This window comes from Arachis ipaensis, chromosome B3, assembly GCF_059453495.1.
Source record: "Arachis ipaensis isolate K30076 ecotype BB chromosome B3, ASM5945349v1, whole genome shotgun sequence".
NCBI lineage: Eukaryota > Viridiplantae > Streptophyta > Magnoliopsida > Fabales > Fabaceae > Arachis > Arachis ipaensis.
This window is the reverse complement of record NC_142438.1, coordinates 147,511,094-147,530,143: the sequence shown is the minus strand read 5'-3', so window position 1 is coordinate 147,530,143 and position 19,050 is coordinate 147,511,094. Positions and strand designations below refer to the sequence as shown.

Genomic DNA, 19,050 nt, shown 5'->3' with positions numbered 1-19,050 from the left:
CGGACAGACGGATATCCGGTTCAGCAGCGCCATTTGGAAATCGGAGAACGGTATCCGAACACCGACTTGTGTGAACATGGACTTGTAAAACCAAATCCAATCGGGAACGCGAGGAGAATGGAAATTGAGCTCATAAATACGCTCACGAGGAAGCGGGACAATGGCCTCGTAGTTGGCCTCCTCGTCAGTCCCCCCACATAGGTAACCGGCTTGCCGGAACTCCGTCAATTCCTCTAAGTCCATCTGGTTGGGTGAACTCCTTATATCATCAGTTACCCAAGCATACGGGTCGTAAGCCGCAGCAGATCCGGAAGACCGGGAAACAACATGAGGCATACCTACAGCGGGGTACCACTCCGTTAGTCTATGAGGTCGGAAGCTCGAAAAAACTCAGAAACTACGTCTTTCCATCTCAATCACAACCAGATACGGCTAAAGACTGCATCTACTTCACAAACCACCCAGAAAGCCTACCCTGGAATGGTACCCCCTCTCCTAACCCACCTATCCCAACACTGAAAAAACCTCTTAACAAAAATAAAACCAGCCATGCAGTAGATGCAAACAAAAATCACACAATAACAGAACATAACACAGACAACAGAAGAGAGAAATTAGAAGATTACCTGGAACGATGAAAGAAATCTGGGCTGGAAGTTGAAGCAGGAAGGAGTTCGCGCAAGAAACTTTGGATGTTAGGGAGAAAAGAAGTTGGAAATGATAAGAGTGGGAGGTGGATAGGGCGAAAACCACTTAAAAACCACCCCCAAAGAAGCGCGAAAGGAAGCAGGGGTAAGATGGTCTTTACGCACGGGTTTTTTTTTCAAATCATTATGAGCATTAAATGCCCAGCGCGGAAAACGAAACGGCAAACAAATGCCACGGCAAATCAAGGGACACGCGCACAAGAGACGCGTCCCTCCCACGACCAGACGACCCAGCGACAACACACGAAGGTAAACGTCACACGCCACCCATGGCCCTCACGACCATCGCTGACGCGTCGGGGGCACTGTTACGGCCTGGCCCAAAACTCGCGCGGGTCGACCCGACCCGAGTTCTCGCCGGCCCGATGGTTCGCCCTCCACCCGACCCGAACACGTGTCCCGTACGGCTTGTGCACAGCCGTGTGACAACACCCTCGAGAGTGTGGGCCTGCCCACTGGAAGGGCCCACTACTGACATGTATATAAGGGGAGACTGGCTCTCCCCCCAAGGTGCGTCACATTCACACATCATTCCCTCTCCGCCTGCACATATTCTGACAAGGGCGTCGGAGTGTCTTTGCAGGTGGCACCCCCCTCCTCCATCAGAAGTGCTCGGAACCTCGCTCACCCGGAACCAAGAATCCACGACCAGACGAGCTCCTCCACCATCCGAGGCGTTGACCTCAGGATCCTGACCCGAACCGTCCGGTACCCGACCTACCGAACAAAGAGCATCACTAATTGGCAAGTTTGTCAATATATGCTTCAATTTCTTGTCACCCTTTTCCTCTTTTCCAACAGCATATTTTCTTTCTAATGATAAACTTATCATCTCTGACAGCAACTTTGCTTTTATTTGATCCAAATACCCGAATGGGGTATATGCTCAGTTTACATTTTTTTATTTTAATTCATTCAGGAGAAATAAGCTATCAGTTGAAGTATATCATGCAAAAATAAACTGAAATTATGAAGCAATGTACAATATGAAAACTGTAGAAATAAATATAATAAGGAGTGTTTGAGCAAGACAGCAACAAATTGTAAGCCCGGTCATATGAAAACTGTAACATACTTACATACACAAGTAGTGCATAAAAAACATAATAGGGGCCTAGGGGGTGTTTGAGCAAGCCAACAACAAATTAAGGTTCGATGATAATCAGTAACAAATTCAACTCTGATGATTTTTAGCAAAGAAAAAAATTAAACTCGGTGATTATTCATCAAGACGACAACAAATTCAAGACTCAATCACTAATAAAATAATTGATTACCAATTCAACATCATCTCAAAATACAGGGAGAAGGGAATCTGGAAAAGGGAGAACAGGGGAAGTGATGATGCATGGACTTACCAAGGGCGACTGGGTGACGAAGAGGACGAGACGAGTCCTTCTGTCGCCGGCGAGGAGGAGCCCAGGGAAGGCCGCGAGAAGTTGAAACGCCGGCGATGACCTCGATTGCGAGACAAGAGATGAGAGAGGGAGAGATCTTGTGTGCGACGCACAGTAAGAAAGATGATAGAGATCGAGCAGAGAGAGGAGAGAAGAAGATGAAGAACAATTTTGGTTTTTTATTTTTTTAATATGTTTAACCCATATGAAAACAATTTAAAATTTTTTGTTTTTTAATAAGTTTTTGTTTTGTTGTTTCAATTATTTGAAACTATAAAATTAGGATTAATTGAATTCTAAAATTTGATTAATTTAAAAGAATATTTTTGTCTAATCAAATAAAGGAAAGATGTTTAAGATTTTTTATAAAATTAAATAAAAAAATATATTTTATTTTAATTTAATTAAAGGGGTGTATTAATAAAAGTGGTGATATAATATATATTTAAAAAAAATTAAATGCTAATGTGGAAAATAAATTCCACATGACTTATTATTACTTGTCCGTATTTTAAATAGGTGTTTACTACGGTACGATGATAAATTCATTTGTACCGATACGTTTAAAATGTGGACAAATAATAATAAAACAAGTGGAATTTATTTTCCATGTCATCATTTAATTTTTTTTTTAAATATATAATATATCACCACTTTTACTAAAATACCCTTTTAATTAAATAAAAATAAAAAATAAATTTTATTTAATTTTAATAAAAAGACTTAAACATCCTTCCTTTATTTGATTAGACAAAAATACCCTTTTAAATTAATTAAATTTTAGAATTCAATTAATCTTAATTTTATAATTTTAAATAATTGAAACAACAAAATAAAACATATTAAAAAAACAAAAAATTAAAATTATTCTTTATATAGGTTAGAAATCTTCATTGTTCATGCCTCTAAAAGTTTCGATCTTCTTCTCTCCTCTTTCTATCCTCTCTCTCTCCTCCTGGATCTCTCTCATCTGTCTCTGCGTCACGCCATTGTTTTGCTGGGATACCCTAGCCAATTACCCAACCCAGCAACCTTAGCTCCACACACCGGCTAAACGCGAACCAATCCCTCCCATCACCCTCGAGCTCCTCCTTCCTCTCTCCGTCATCGATCTCACTCCCTCACCTCCGTCCGTCTTCCGCCGCCGTCGCCGAAACGAGCTTCGAAGCCACCGTCGGTATCGCGCAGCTCTGTTCCACCATCGTGCAGCTACTGTTTCAGCTTTGAAAGCACCGTCGCGTAGCTCATTTCCATTCACCGTCTCCTGCACTCCCACCGGCACCGAACAACAATAGCTCGACTTCCAAGATCCCCCTCCTTCTTCTGCCGTAGATTGCGTCGGCACCGGCCAAGACATCGAGTGCGTTGCACCCTTTGCCAATGAAGAACAGGGACAAAACGGCGCCGTATCGTTATCTTCGGAGAACAAAAGAAATCTGTTTAACTAAAGTTATCTTGTGTGTGGATTGAAGAAGGTGAATCATTGAAGTGCCTTGCGGAAGGGCTTTGGGAATTGACAGTGCTGGTATCACCGTTCTTCTTCTGGGGAACTGCAATGGTGGCTATGAAGGAGGTGATTCCAAGGACAGGCCCGTTCTTTGTGTCGGCCTTCCGGCTAATACCTGCCGGGTTCCTCCTCATCGGGTTCGCTGCTTCAAGGGGAAGACCGTTCCCTTCGGGACTCAATGCCTGGCTCTCAATCTCTCTCTTTGCATTAGTTAATGCAGCTTGCTTTCAGGTCTGTTCATATCTTATGCTCTCAAAAGTTATGAAATTTTCCATGGCAGTATATTTGTTACTTCGTTAGTTTGTTTGTTTAGAATGAAGGGGAATTGAAAGCAATGCTAATTGATTGGAATGCTTTAAGAATTGGCATATTGCATGCTTTGATTCCAAACTCATTCAGTATTGAAATTCAACTCATGATCATCCTTTTGTCTCTGTTCTAAGTCTTCTTCTCACCTTTGTGCCTATCTATATAAATACTGAAAACCTCGTTAACTCATTCCAACTTGCCCAAAGCATTTAAAGCAATACACATTTTCTTCTTCTCTTTTTTGTTTCCTTTCATCCCACCCAATTTTGTTTCCTCATTCTTGGGTTCATAGTTAACCATGAAGTTCATAGGGTCAGTGTTAGCGATGACTTTTGCTCTGGTTTTAGCCTCAACCTCAGCATCAGATCCTGATGCTCTTCAAGACCTCTGTGTTGCAGACACTGCATCTGGTATATCTTATATTTCTCTATCTATCTCTTCTCCTTTGATGTTTCTATTCTCTTGTGATATGTGTGTCTGGAACAACAACAACATAATAATCATTATATTTGATCCTTTGGTTTTCTTTCAATTAACTCCAACTAACTCACTATTAGGCCTACCAACTACTTTAATATTGCTTCCTTTTTCATAATATGGTGCACCCACTTGCATATGACTACTAATTAAGGTTTCTTTGTTAACACAACATAAAAACTTCATTTTTTTTAAGTAGATTAAACATATCCCAGATCTCAAAAATCATTGGCTGGTTGACATGAGTAGTGTGTGATTGAAAAAACAGGTGTTAAGGTGAATGGATTCACGTGTAAAGACGCTGCAAAAGTGAATGCATCTGATTTCTCATCAAACATATTAGCAAAACCAGGTGTGGCAGCAAACACAACCTTCGGTTCCATTGTAACAGGAGCCAACGTTGAAAAGATCCCAGGATTGAACACACTTGGTGTGTCTCTGTCACGCATTGACTATGCCCCAGGTGGACTCAACCCACCCCACACACACCCACGTGCCACTGAGATTGTGTTTGTTTTTGAAGGTCAACTTGATGTTGGGTTCATAACAACATCCAATGTTCTCATATCAAAGACCATCTACAAGGGTGAGATCTTTGTCTTCCCAAAAGGGTTGGTTCATTTCCAGAAGAACAATGCCAATGAACCTGCTGCAGTTATTTCAGCCTTCAACAGCCAATTGCCTGGAACACAGTCTATTCCTCTGACTTTGTTTGCTGCCACCCCACCGGTCCCGGATAATGTGTTGACCAAGGCATTCCAGGTTGGTACCAAGGAGATTGAGAAAATCAAGTCTAGGCTTGCTTCCAAGAAGTAATTGTTATAGTAGGAATGATATATACTTGATTGGTATATGTATGCTTTAATAATGTCTCTGTTGTTTTTGTGTATTTGTCTCTCTCATTCAATCTCTCTTTGTTGCCTCACAATTCATCATGTATGTTTGGAAAACTCATAAAAGCAAATAATGGGACATATTCATTTCTTTTATAATTGGAATTTGAAAGGTGCTATCAGCATGCTTTGTTCTTTTTGTTAATCACAATGTGTGTGTGTGTGTGGTGTATTATTCAGTGTTGACTTTCTAGTTCTCAACAGTGCTACTCCTTGTTGCTTATCTATCAGTGCCTTATAATAACAAGAATATTAAAGTTATTGCCTCCTATGCCTCATCTTACTCTCTTTCCCTTTCTTCTATAACCTTTCAATTAATCTCATTGAATTTGAAACATGGTGGTATTAAAATAATGTATAATAATATTAATAATTACACTTCCTATCATATTGGTGTGGATAGATGGAAACAAATAACCCAACCCCATCTTCCATGTCTTATCTCCCAGTATTTAGCAGCACAAAGAAATGTAGCTAGTATGGTCAAAATAGTAGAAAAAACCTGCCTTGATTATTAGAAATTATCATCGTGGCACCATGTAACCCGCTAAAGTCATAGATACTACAATACAAATAACTATTTTTTATTTATTCACACTAATCAAAACTAGTTATACAGATTGATTAATTATCATATCCTAATATATAATATAGTTTTATAAAGTTGCTGCAAATAAAAAGCCATACAGCCAAAGCGGAAGGTGGAATTTCTTTGTCAGTGTCCTAAAGATTGATTCGTAATAGCTTAGCTTTGTTCCTCCAATTATATTTAAAAGCAAGGCAGTTGGTAACTAAAGTATGGGCCAATGTTAATTATATGCTACTCAATAGAGGCATAAACTGGCCGTACACATATTCTTCCGGCTATATGAAATGGTGAATTCACAAAATAAACTAACTAATGGTTAGTGATGTTGGGCCACTAACCCAAATTCATCTGTGTATATTCCCCTGGGGCAAAACATCTTAATTTGAGTAGATTTTCGTCTAAGGTAATTCCAATTGAACAATATGCTTCTGTCACATAAGAAAAAGAAACCACACCTCATCATATTATAGCTAAGCATGTGAAGACGGGATAACAGCAATCTCAGAGACTTGTTTAATGTTTGATTACTAAAAATGCTTCTTAAATAATCTAAAATTGCAGGAAGAGTAAGTAATATAAATATATAATAGTTTATGTGAATAGCTGAATAACGTGAAGATTCATACATATATACACCGTACCGTACAAGGAGTTACAGAAGCGTTAAGACTTGAGACTATGTTACTCTTACTCTTAAGGTATGTTGTACAAGAAAAGTGATTTCTTGCTCACTTGCTTTTCTGATGCACAAAAACTGATAGTATTTCTTTATTTCCTATAACTTTAAGCAATCAATTTCTGGGAAGCAGCCAGTTCAACTGTTAAGATGAAAGATGATTAGCCAGCTTCTCTCAGATACCGCACGTCTCCATTCATGAGCTTCAGCAACTTTCTGCTGATGAGCAGACTAATACCCTCCTCGGATTCTTGTCCGTCTCGTCCGAACATTTGGTTCAGCAATGTTTCCGGAACACCAACACCATCATGTGTTATGCTGCAAAGATAGCAAAAACAATCAGTGAACCACTTAAGTAGTAGTTAGATGATCACATGTGGGAATGTCACAAGTTTCTTGTTCCCATAAAGTTGAGGTACAACAAAGGAATATATAGTATGCATGGAACAATTACCTTATCTCCAAGTAAGCCAAATGAACTGATTTGCCTAATTGATCTTTCGTTAAAGAGGCTGCAACAACAACTTGACCTCTGGTTGGCGTAAAATTGATGCAAATCAATAAGAAGTCAGCCAAGACTTGCTGCAGCCTACGACTATCACCATATCAGCTAGTTTGGAGTTTAATATATGTAAATCTGTGTTGAATGTAATATACACAATTGTAACAATTCAATCATATGTCCTCCTTAATCATCACCTAGTCCTATTCTGAGTACTATGTATGCTAACTTGTAATAAGGTTCAATGGTGTTCTGCAAAATTTATGTGCTGCAAAATTTGCTAGAAATCCAAAAGCTTCAAAATTATGTTAGTTTAAGTAATCATAGTTGCCATCTTTACACGAAGATTATAAGTGAAAATCGATAGATTGATTTGATATATTTGACTAAATTGTTACGAAAAATAGTCACCCAAAATTTAATCACACAAGAAAGTAGTGAATTGCAAGTTGTACACGCAAAAAGTACTAACATTATAGAACCAAGAGAGATTCAGAAGAATTGAGAGGCAACACATTTCCAAAACTCATTGGCAAGCCACTTCATTGTAGAATTAACTAACAAGTAACAAGAATTATTCAACAATTATAGTTTAAAAAAATTAATACCTAGAACTAAATGCCAGAACAGAGCAGAGCAGATCAGTAGCAAGAAAGGAACAGGGCACGATTGAAGGGCTGACGCGCTGGAACAGAACTGGCACCGTCGAGACAGTGGCTGCGCGACGGAGGCAGAAGGCGAGGCCGGCGACGGTGGCTGGACGTTGAGGAACGGCGACGAGAGATGGCTGCTTCGGTGCTTCCTCCAAGCTGCGTTCGAGTTCTCTTCTGTCTTCTCTGCGTTCTTCAGTGTGTTCGTTCAGAGAACAGAAAAAGCAATAATCAGAAAAGCATATAGTTCCCTTATGTTCGCGAGAGAACAGAAAAGCAATAATCAGAACTACTTTGGTCTAACATTTCAATTATCACATTATGCCAAGTTAGAACCAAAGTAGATGGCATTGGAAAACATGCTAATAAGAAAGAATAGAAGAACTTTATATATAATAGCAAATCGTGTTCTTTACTTGCAATAGGCTATCGAGTGGTCCTGGGTGAGTGGGTGGTCATGGCCTGCTGGGTGCGATTTGCGAGTTGCGAGGGACTGAGGGTGGTGGTGGGTGCGACTTGCAAGCGTGGTGCCGACCTGCTGGGCGCTGGGCGCTGTCTGTGTGCTGCAGTGCTGGGCTGCTCTGTCCGCGAGGAGGTCCTGGGTGGGACCAGTGGAAGGGCTGCGCTGGGAGGAAGGTGGCGGTGGCTGCGAGGTGGTGGGAGGAGGTCTCTCACAGGCGATGGGAGTTGCAGAGAGCGAGGCTGTGAGACCTAGGGAGTAGGGAGAGAGGGGCTAGGGTTCGTTTGGGAGTGGGGCTTGGGGGAATGGCCGAATGGGGGTTACTGGGTTAGGTTTAGGTTTCGTTCATTTTGGGGGAGGGGGGGTTTGTTTTTTTTTTGGTTTTTTACTTGACCGGTTCGGTTCGGTTCGGTTGGGGTTTTCATTATCAGAACCGATTTTTGATTTTTGGTTTTTTCGGTTCAGTTGATCGATTTAGTTAGGTCTGAGTCGGTTTTGAACACTCCTACTGGTTAGTGTTCCTCTAACCAACGACACCGTTTTGAGCAAATTTTAGAAAACCGGTCGGGTCTCGGTTCGGTTCGACCGACCGATTCTCGACCGGTTCGACAGTCCAACAACGGTTTCTGAATCTTTCGGTTTTGATATATGACCAATTCGTTTTTGTACCGGTTCACGGTTCGACCGACCAGTTCGAACGGATTTTCAGAATCTTGGTCCGAACCGCTTTTCCCCTCGATTCACGAATTGACCGGTTTGACCAGTCAATTCGAACCGTTTTCAGAACTTTGCGTTTTCCCTTATTCCAATCCGGCCAGGTGACGGTTCAGTTTGACCGACTAGTTCTTGGCCGGTTCAACGGTTCAATTGTGGTTTTTGAAATTGGGGGTTTTAACCTTTGTCCGAGTTGTTTTTTGTAGTGGTTCATGGTTCAACCGGCCGGTCCGAACCGATTTTCAAAAGATAGATTATAACCATTCTCTCATGTTGTTTTTATTTAAAATGCTTAATATATTTTAGTATCAAATTTTCAATTAAGCTTACAACACAGAAGTGGTTCAAGGAATCAAAATGCTAGAGTAAAAATTAAGCTTCACGTAAATTCAACTAAAATCGAACGAAAGACAGAAACATTAATTTTCAACAAGAGTCCATAAAAAATATAGTGCATAATAATTTTTTAAGTAAAAGAGATGAAACTAACAAGTCTTAGTAGTTAATATAATCTTAACATGACTACATGACAACAATAAGTATAAACAAGTCAATGAAATTTATTTTTCACATCAGCATTTAATTTATTTTGTTTAAAATATATATTATATCACTATTTTTACTAAAATACTCTTTTATTTTATATTATATCACTATATTATATCAATTACTTACTCATGTAAACCTTAGTAGCTAGTTTATTATAAATAGGACATTTTACTAGTGTATTTGACATCCTGGATTATATTTTGATCCTGTGATCACGTTTAGGGGGCTGGCCATCTCGGCCATGCCTGGACCTCACTTATGTATTTTCAAACGGTAGAGTTTCTACACTCCATAGATTAAGGTGTGGAGCTCTGCTGTTCCTCAAAGATTAATGCAAAGTACTACTATTTTCTATTCAATTAATCCTATTTCGCTTCTAAGATATCCATTCGCACCCAAGAACGTGATGAAGGTGATGATTATGTGTGACGCTCATCACCATTCTCCCCTATGAACACGTGCCTGACAAACACCTCCGTTCTACATGAAATAAGCTAGAATGAATATCTCTTAGATCTCTTAACCAGAATCTTCGTGGCGTAAGCTGGAATGATGGCGGTATTCAAGAGAATCCGGAAAGTCTAAACCTTGTCTATGGTATTCCGAGTAGGATTCAATGATTGAATGACTGTGACGAGCTTCAAACTCGCGATTGTTGGGCGTTAGTGACAGACGCAAAAGGATAGTAAATCCTATTCCAGCATGATCGAGAACCGACAGATGAATAGCCGTGCCGTGACAAGGTGCGTTGACCATGTTCACTGAGAGGATAAGATGAAGCCATTGACAAGGGTGATGCCTCCAGACGATTAGCCGTGCCGTGACAGGGCACTGGACCATTTTCCCGAGAGATAACCGAAAGTAGCCGTTGACAATGGTGATGTATCACATAAAGCCAGCCATGGACAGGAGTAAGACTGACTGGATGAAGACAGCAGGAAAGCAGAGATTCAGAGGAACGAAAGCATCTCTATACGCTTATCTGAAATTCTCACCAATGATTTACATAAGTATTTCTATCCCTATTTTATTAATTAATTTCGAAAACCATACCATTACTTTATATCTGCCTGATTGAGATTTATAAGGTGACCATAGCTTGCTTCATACCAACAATCTCCGTGGGATTCGACCCTTACTCACGTAAGGTATTACTTGGACGACCCAGTGCACTTGCTGGTTAGTTATGCGAAGTTGTGAAGATATGTTTAGACCATGGTTCTGTGCATCTGTTTTTTATGCCATTGCCAGGGAATCAATTTCGAACAACAATTCACAACCTGAGTAGCAATTTCGCATACTAGAGGAACACTGGTTTTAACAGTGTGTAGCTTTGGTTTCGATGATTCCAATGAAAAGGGAAGAAAACATCAGCGTCACGGTTTCAAGTTTCAACTGACTTGGAACAATAAAATCCTACCTTCGTTAGAACTCACAAAATCATGAAGCACCTCTGATTGTGCGAAGGAGGCTGACGGCGAGACTCAAAGCAAGAAGACGACGAGCCCCAAGACCTGCTGCTTCTGCCACCAGCGACGAAGAGCGCAACGAAGGCGCCCGACTATGTGCAAGACGATGACGACACAGAGAGCAACGGTGACGCCACGGTGAAAGAGATGAGAGAGACCGAGCTCCAGGGGGAGAGAGAGACACGAAGAGGAGTGAAGAACTTGAGAAGATGAAAAGGTTTCTGAATTTTTTTCTTTTTTTGTTTTTTAGATATATTTTTGTTTTGTTGTTTAAATTATTTAAAAATATAAAATTAGGATGAGATGAATTCTAAAATTTGATTGATTTAGAAAGTATTTTTATCTAATTAAATAGAGTAAGGATGTTTAAGACTTTTTTATAAAATTAAATAAAAAATAATTTTTATTTTTATTTAATTAAAAGAGTATTTTAGTAAAAATAGTGATAAAATATATATTTTAAACAAAATAAATTAAATGCTGATGTGAAAAATAAATTTCATTGACTTGTTTATACTTATTGTTGTCATGTAGCATGTTAAGATTATATTAACTACTAAGACTTGTTAGTTTCATCTCTTTTACTTAAAAAATTATTATGCACTATATTTTTTATGGACTCTTGTTGAAAATTAATGTTTCTGTCTTTCGTTCGATTTTAGTTGAATTTACGTGAAGCTTAATTTTTACTCTAGCATTTTGATTCCTTGAACCACTTCTGTGTTGTAAGCTTAATTGAAAAATTGATACTAAAATATATTAAGCATTTTAAATAAAAACAACATGAGAGAATGGTTATAATCTATCTTTTGAAAATCGGTTCGGACCAGCCGATTGAACCATGAACCGCTACAAAAAACAACTCGGACAAAGGTTAAAACCCCCAATTTCAAAAACCACAATTGAACCGTTGAACCGGCCAAGAACTAGTCGGTCAAACCGAACCGTCACCTGGCCGGATTTTTGGAATAAGGGAAAACGCAAAGTTCTGAAAACGGTTCGAATTGACTGGTCAAACCGGTCAATTCGTGAATCGAGGGGAAAAGCGGTTCGGACCAAGATTCTGAAAACCCGTTCGAACCGGTCGGTTGAACAGTGAACCGGTACAAAAACGAATCGGTCATAGATCAAAACCTAAAGATTCAGAAACCGTTGTTGGACCGTCGAACCGGTCGAGAACCGGTCGGTCAAACCGAACCGAGATCTGACCGGTTTTCTAAAATTTGCTCAAAATGGTGCCGTTGGTTAGAGGAACCCTAACCAGTAGGGGTGTTCAAAACCGACTCGGACCGAACTAAATCGATCAACTGAACCGAAGAAAACCGAAAATCAAAAACCGGTTCTGATAATGAAAACCCAACCGAACCGAACCGAACCGGTCAGGTAAAAAACAAAAAAAAAACCAAACCCCTCCTCCCCCAAAATGAATGAAACCTAAACCTAACCCAGTAACCCCCATTCGGCCATTCCCCCAAGCCCCACTCCCAAACGAACCCTAGCCCCTCTCTCCCTACTCCCTAGGTCTCACAGCCTCGCTCTCTGCAACTCCCATCGCCGGTGAGAGACCTCCTCCCACCACCTCGCAGCCACCGCCACCTTCCTCCCAGCGCAGCCCTTCCACTGCTCCCACCCAGGACCTCCTCGCGGACAGAGCAGCCCAGCACTGCAGCACACAGCCAGCGCCCAGCGCCCAGCAGGTCGGCACCACGCTTGCAAGTCGCACCCACCACCACCCTCAGTCCCTCGCAACTCGCAAATCGCACCCAGCAGGCCATGACCACCCACTCACCCAGGACCACTCGATAGCCTATTGCAAGTAAAGAACACGATTTGCTATTATATATAAAGTTCTTCTATTCTTTCTTATTAGCATGTTTTCCAATGCCATCTACTTTGGTTCTAACTTGGCATAATGTGATAATTGAAATGTTAGACCAAAGTAGTTCTGATTATTGCTTTTCTGTTCTCTCGCGAACATAAGGGAACTATATGCTTTTCTGATTATTGCTTTTTCTGTTCTCTGAACGAACACACTGAAGAACGCAGAGAAGACAGAAGAGAACTCGAACGCAGCTTGGAGGAAGCACCGAAGCAGCCATCTCTCGTCGCCGTTCCTCAACGTCCAGCCACCGTCGCCGGCCTCGCCTTCTGCCTCCGTCGCGCAGCCACTGTCTTGACGGTGCCAGTTCTGTTCCATCGCGTCAGCCCTTCGGTCGTGCCCTGTTCCTTTCTTGCTACTGATCTGCTCTGCTCTGTTCTGGCATTTAGTTCTAGGTATTAATTTTTTTAAACTATAATTGTTGAATAATTCTTGTTACTTGTTAGTTAATCTGTGAACCTTGCTGTTGTTACTGGTTGAATAATTGCTGAATAATTGTTGTTAGTTAATCTGTGGACTTGTTACTGAATTGAATAATTGTTGAATAATTTTGACTGTTGGAGACTTGAGATTACTGGGTTGGAGTGAGTTGCTGTGGTTTACTGTGATTTTGTAATTGGATTGTATTGTTGTGATATTGTATTGTTGTTGGATTTTTTTTCAACTAAGAAACACCTAAGGCTATTGGATTGTTAAAATTGTGCTTAAATTTTGCTAAAATAGTGATTAGCTGAAAATCTTATTAATCTTTATTGAAATTATGCTGAAAATTTTGCTAAAAGTTTGTTAGAACTTCTATTTGTTCATTATGAGTAGAAGGAGGGGTTTAGAATAGTTCTTCTGCAAGGAGAAAGGGATCATTATCTTTTTCTATTGATAACTTCAAATACACATTCCAGTAATTGACTTATTGGGAGAGAAGAGAGCCATGAGAATGGATCTTACACAACAAGGATTAAAGGTAGAGAATGCAACGGTTGGGCCTTTAGGGTCTGCACTTTTTGACTCTGCTGTTTCCATTTTTTCTGCTCACAATAAGTATGCTTTGTTCAAATAGTAGGATACTGGAATTCATTGATTTGGGAGGTGAAATGTGGAGAGATGTTTGGCATGCTTTAATAAGTGAAATTATAGCGTTACACAAGTTCTCACAAGAATATGGACCTTGATTATGACCAATCTTTTGTTTTAGAAAAAATAATTTTTTCATCTTTGTTTTTAACAAAAAAAAAATAGATGAATTGAATTAACTAGATAAGTAGATGATTGAATATTTATTATTTGTATGCTTGATAAATTGTGCCAATTATGCGTTTCTTCTTCTTAGGGTGATTTTTTTCCTTCTTCTTGTTCTTTCTTGTATTAATTATTTGATGCCACTGTCGCAACGTCGTTCTCCTCCATCGTGCAGCCACGCTTGAGCTTCGAATATTTAAATGATTCTTTAAATGATTAAGGCTCAAATATTTATTTATCATCACATGACTTGTACTGGTTTAGGCTTATAAACAATGCTTGCCTGTTTCCTTGCATAAGAAGGTGGTTGTGAATTTTCTGTCTGTATGCTGTTTATGTATCTTAATATGTTTTGGATTGGTTTTGACTTTAGAAAAGTCAAATAATGCGATTAATGTGACTGTGATGCTATTGATATGTTTCTTTTCATGGAGTTTTGCTTTGATGCATTACTTTAGTGTTTGTGAAATTCAGGGCATGGATTGGATCTATGTGTAGTTCGAACTAGCCCTACTTGAGCATTTCCTTTGGATGTTAAATGACTGGTTTTGTTTATCAGTTTATAAGAGTTTATCAATTAAAAATATTATCAGTTGGCATCACTTTTGGCGGTCTGGCAATACTCCGCTATAAGGATCGATTTAAAGAAGCTGTCTTCTTGGCTTTTGACTCACCATCCTGGAAGGTTTTATTCTCTCTCAAGCTTGTTGATAATGGTCTACTAGTACATATCTGACCTTGGTTATTCTTATTATCAATGACAGGTTAATGGGGCTGCTGATCATCTTCTACAATCCCTTCTTAGAAGTTAGGTTCATTATTATCCAATAGATCAGTACAGGTATGTAGATAGCTGGTTGTGTGAGTTTTATTGTGTTTTATTAGGGTGTGTCTGTGAATTCTAGGGGAAAGAAAGTGCATGTTTGGTTGGCATTTCTGTTTCTATTTTCAGTTTTTATTTTCAATCTTCTTTATTTTTAAGATTTGTGAAGGAAAAAGTGAAATCAGAAAACAGGATTTTAGGGCCTGTTTGGTTGCAATTTCAATTCTATTTTCATTTTCTGATAAATTTGGACTACGGTGATGATCAAGCATTTTCCTTAAATTGTCTTTCTGGGTGGTTATTAGTTTCATGTCTCTTATATGCTTTATTTGATTCCAGGATCTGAAGTCATTCTCTTCATTTAACATGGCTATTCTCTCAAGGTATTTCCATTTTCATTGTTTCCCATTGTAGTTAGAAATTGTTGTGCTATGGGTAATTTGAGAGACTAATACGTTGCTGGTTTCTCCTTGAAGTTCTCATCATGAATCCTTGAAAGCTCAGCAAGCAATTAATGCGGTAGACTTATCTACTTGTAGTGTAGTTTTATTGTCTTGATATAATTTAACAGTTCCTGATTTTCAACAGCTTTTTGAGCCTTTTATATATATAATTTAATGCGGTAGACTTATCAACTTGATTGTTTCTGTATTCTGTTGTACTTGATGTCAAATTTATTTGTTTTGGAGCTTGATTTATGGTTTCTGATTTTCTTTCTTCTAGCTTTTGGAGACAATGTTGAAGAATTATGGTGATCAGGTCCACTTTCAAATTGCTGAGAGGAACATATTGGATGAGATGATCAAAATTGTAAGGAAGAAGGTAAGGTGGTGTCAGATAGAAACTTGAGAATCATTCTTATTTAAGTTGCATATGTGATTTCACTTGTGCATTATTGACCCTTGGTGAGTGTGTATTTATTGCTATGAACTAGTGGTCTATTAGTAAAATTGATCCATCAATATGATGTAGTTTGATTCAGTTGCCAAATAATTTGACATCAACTTAATTCACTTCTCTTTCTTGTCTTATTGGCTCAAATATTAATATTTCTGGTCGTATTTCATAGCAAAGTAAAAAGCTCCTATTGTTCAGGTTTTGCTCTTTGGATTAATTGATCGACCAAAACATAGATGATGTACACCTATCCAAACAATCTTAGTATTGATGCTATTTGGATGTAGGATGATATATCCAATCAATCAACATCTTGGAGGCAACTTGAATTAATGCTGTTTAACTGTGGTTAATCTTGTCTAATTTGAAATTCATTTGATGATAATTTAGGCACATATGCAAGTGAGGGATAAAATTTTAGTATTGCTGGACTCATGGCAAGAGGCATTTGGCGGGCCTGGTGGAAAGTATCCTCAGTACTATTGGGCATATGAGGAATTGAAGGTAACTATATCAACAGAGTTTCTTGAAAAAGTCTTATCATGCCTCGTTATAGTTGTACATGCAGAGCTGAATGCTAGACTGAAAATTGATATTAACTTGACATTTTGGGGGTATTTCCTCTCTTCTATTTCATGGTTGGGTTATATAACTTTTACAAAGCTTAGCATGAATTGTTCCCCTTGCTAAACCTATTATTATTCCCTTCGATGCAATCAATTTACATTTCAAATGTAGATGGCATTGATATATGTAAGGCCAACTGCCAAAGGTACATTTAATTAATAATTGAATGACCTTTATTTCATATCCATCACACTCTCTTGGACTTTATAAATGGCAGCGAACGGGAGTAGTGTTTCCAAAGCGTTCTTTAGATGCGTCTCCAATATTTACTCCACCTCCTACCCATCAATCTTCAGGAAGTATGCATGCTGGATATGGGATGCCAAGCGGTTCTTCAAAAACACTTGACGAAACAATGGCAACAGAGATAGAAACTTTGAGGTGAAATTTCAATTTTTTCACTATGTTGCCAACCGCTGGTGCTGACCTCTGTCACCAGACTTGTGTAAACTAAAATATCTCTCCTTTTTCCTTGTCTTCTTTTATTTTTTTTATAATTCATAGTTTGTCAAGCTTGGAATCCATGCGCCATGTTATGGACCTGTTGAGTAACATGCTTCAAGCTGTGAATCCTAGTCGGCGGCGTCAATGAGTGTGACATCACATGTGGCAGATTCCTCAACTACTGTCCCATCCAATGCATTAGCTCTTCCCGATCCACCTGCACCAGTTAGTACTGGAAAGGATCAGGACATTATTGACTTGCTGAGCCTCACTTTGTCCCTCACACCATCGACTCCACAGGAAAATTATACGTCATCAGCAACCTCTGTCGAAGGAATGCATCAAGCAGCCAATCCATCCACAACAGAGGGGTATTCTAATGCTCCCCAAACATATCCTGGGAATAAGCAATACAACAGTTATGTCGCGCCATGGGCTAGGCCTCAATCGCTGTCGGAACCTCAAGTCCAGTCACAGCAACAGATGTATCAACCCCAGTCTCAGTCCCGCTCCCAGGCTGCGACCCCACCCTCGTATGAATCCGAACAATCACTGCATAATCAACCACCTCAGTTTCAGCAATCACAACCGTTCCAACAACAAAATCAGCCACCTTTGCAGACCCCACCCTCGTATGAATCCGAACAATCACTTAATCGACAAACTGAGTTCCAGCAATCACAACCATTCCAACAACAAACTCAGCCACCGTTGCAGTCCCAGCATCCTCAATATAGCGCTTCACCACAGTATCAACCCTCACACGCACATTTGCAACCCCAACCCCAACATTTCCAGGCCCAACCTCAACCCCAACATTTCCAGGGTCAGGTCCGATCCCCACCCCAACCACAGTTACAATCTCCACCACAGCACTTTCAAGCTCCACCACAGCAGCAACGATTTCAAAATCAGCACATTCAGTACCCGGGAAGTTACCCTCCACCACCATGGGCCTCAACACCGGGTTATCCCAACTATCAAAACCATTTATCTCCTACCAATTCGTTCTCCAATCCTCAAGCCAACACAACAGGGCCTTTTACATTTCCTTCCAATGGTGCTGGATCTGCTGTGGGGGCAAATTTCGGCCAAAGGAGCCCAGGCAGTACCGGCAGCGGACAACGGCCCTTTATTCCATCTTACAGACTATTTGAAGATTTGAATGTTTTTGGAAACACAGATGGAAGGGTGAAGATGACTGATAGTGGAACGTCATCCGGCATGTCAGGTACAATGGGACCTGACATGGTTGGAGGGCGCAAGTGAAGTTCTATTGTTGTAAAAAGCATGCAATGTTGATATGGTTTGTACCTTTTTTTTTCTATTTATTTTAAGGTTATGTAAGTTATTTAGATTGATTCAGCTGCAGTTTCCTACTTATGAGTAGATCATAAAGTCATTAGTTTTGAGTGTTCCCTCAGACGATAGACTCCGGAGCATTCTAAGAAGAGGGGGGCAGAATCGTGACGGAGACAGAGGCCAGGCGACGAACACAACTCAGAAGACGGTGGTGGGTTGGAAGAATCTGCGACGACCAGACGAAGACGATGGTGACTGAGCGCCCGACGGACGGCGGCAAGAGCGCGATGGAGCAGATGAATACCAGGAACTGACACGCCGAGGTCGAGGAAGAAGAAGCTGCGATTCTTGAAGGAGGAAGAAGCACGGACGACCAGACGACGATGGTAGTGCCTGAGAGCGACGGACGGCTGCAGTCCTTGCGGCGGTGGTGGAGAAGCTAGGGTTTAGGGGAGAAGCTGTTAAGATAGGAGTATTTAAAGGGTATTTTTGTCTAATCAAATAAAGGAAGGATGTTTAAGTCTTTTTATTAAAATTAAATAAAATTTATTTTTTATTTTTATTTAATTAAAAGGGTGTTTTAGTAAAAGTGGTGATATATTATATATTTAAAAAAAAAATTAAATGCTGACGTGGAAAATAAATTCCACTTGTTTAATTGTTATTTGTCCACATTTTAAACGTATCGGTACGTATTAATTTATCATCGTACCATAGCAAACACCTATATATATATATGTATACTCTAGTAGAAAATCTGGAATTAATTAAATTTTTGCATCGTTACTGGGTTTTGTTACGTGAATTAGATCTAATTAAATTATTGAGATATTATAAGATCAAACTTTTAATCTTTTAATAATGGAAACTCTAATGTCATATTGTGAATTATATCTTTCATAAACTATGATGCTAGAATATTGATACACACACAACATAATAT

The 19,050-nt window shown here is 39.6% G+C and overlaps 1 protein-coding gene, 1 long non-coding RNA gene and 1 pseudogene across 5 annotated transcripts; 2 read left to right on the top strand and 1 right to left on the bottom strand.

The window, feature by feature from the left end:
* The first annotated feature begins 3,014 nt into the window (after window positions 1-3,014).
* On the top strand, window positions 3,015-5,409 carry LOC107631955 (rhicadhesin receptor). Its single transcript, XM_016335563.3, has 2 exons — window positions 3,015-4,330; window positions 4,666-5,409. The coding sequence occupies exons 1-2, from the start codon at window positions 4,219-4,221 to the stop codon at window positions 5,211-5,213; spliced, it is 660 nt and encodes a 219-aa protein (XP_016191049.2). The 5' UTR covers window positions 3,015-4,218; the 3' UTR covers window positions 5,214-5,409.
* A 1,025-nt stretch (window positions 5,410-6,434) lies between these two features.
* Window positions 6,435-8,488, bottom strand: LOC148572741 (uncharacterized). Of its 3 annotated transcripts, none has more exons than XR_015907617.1 (4): window positions 8,124-8,488; window positions 7,666-7,900; window positions 7,010-7,192; window positions 6,435-6,873 (listed from the first exon to the last, which is right to left on the bottom strand). It is a non-coding gene; the product is annotated as an uncharacterized LOC148572741 (long non-coding RNA). The 3 variants fall into 3 exon arrangements; XR_015907615.1 differs by having other exon boundaries at window positions 7,010-7,150; XR_015907616.1 differs by having other exon boundaries at window positions 7,010-7,144.
* A 3,861-nt stretch (window positions 8,489-12,349) lies between these two features.
* LOC107633996 (uncharacterized) lies at window positions 12,350-18,674 on the top strand (annotated as a pseudogene). The gene is made up of 11 exons (XR_015907671.1): window positions 12,350-12,715; window positions 12,939-13,173; window positions 14,608-14,699; window positions 14,779-14,855; window positions 15,177-15,220; window positions 15,314-15,356; window positions 15,561-15,659; window positions 16,125-16,238; window positions 16,579-16,742; window positions 16,866-18,111; window positions 18,230-18,674. The product of XR_015907671.1 is annotated as an uncharacterized LOC107633996 (transcript).
* Window positions 18,675-19,050: the final 376 nt, after the last annotated feature.

What these genes read in the sequence shown, in the direction of transcription:
- LOC107631955 (XM_016335563.3), top strand. Translation starts at nt 4,219, where the DNA reads ATGAAGTTCATAGGGTCAGTGTTAGCGATGACTTTTGCTCTGGTTTTA. An exon ending in TGTTGCAGACACTGCATCTG is followed by an intron (nt 4,331 to 4,665) that starts GTATATCTTATA and finishes TTGAAAAAACAG; the next exon opens with GTGTTAAGGTGAATGGATTC.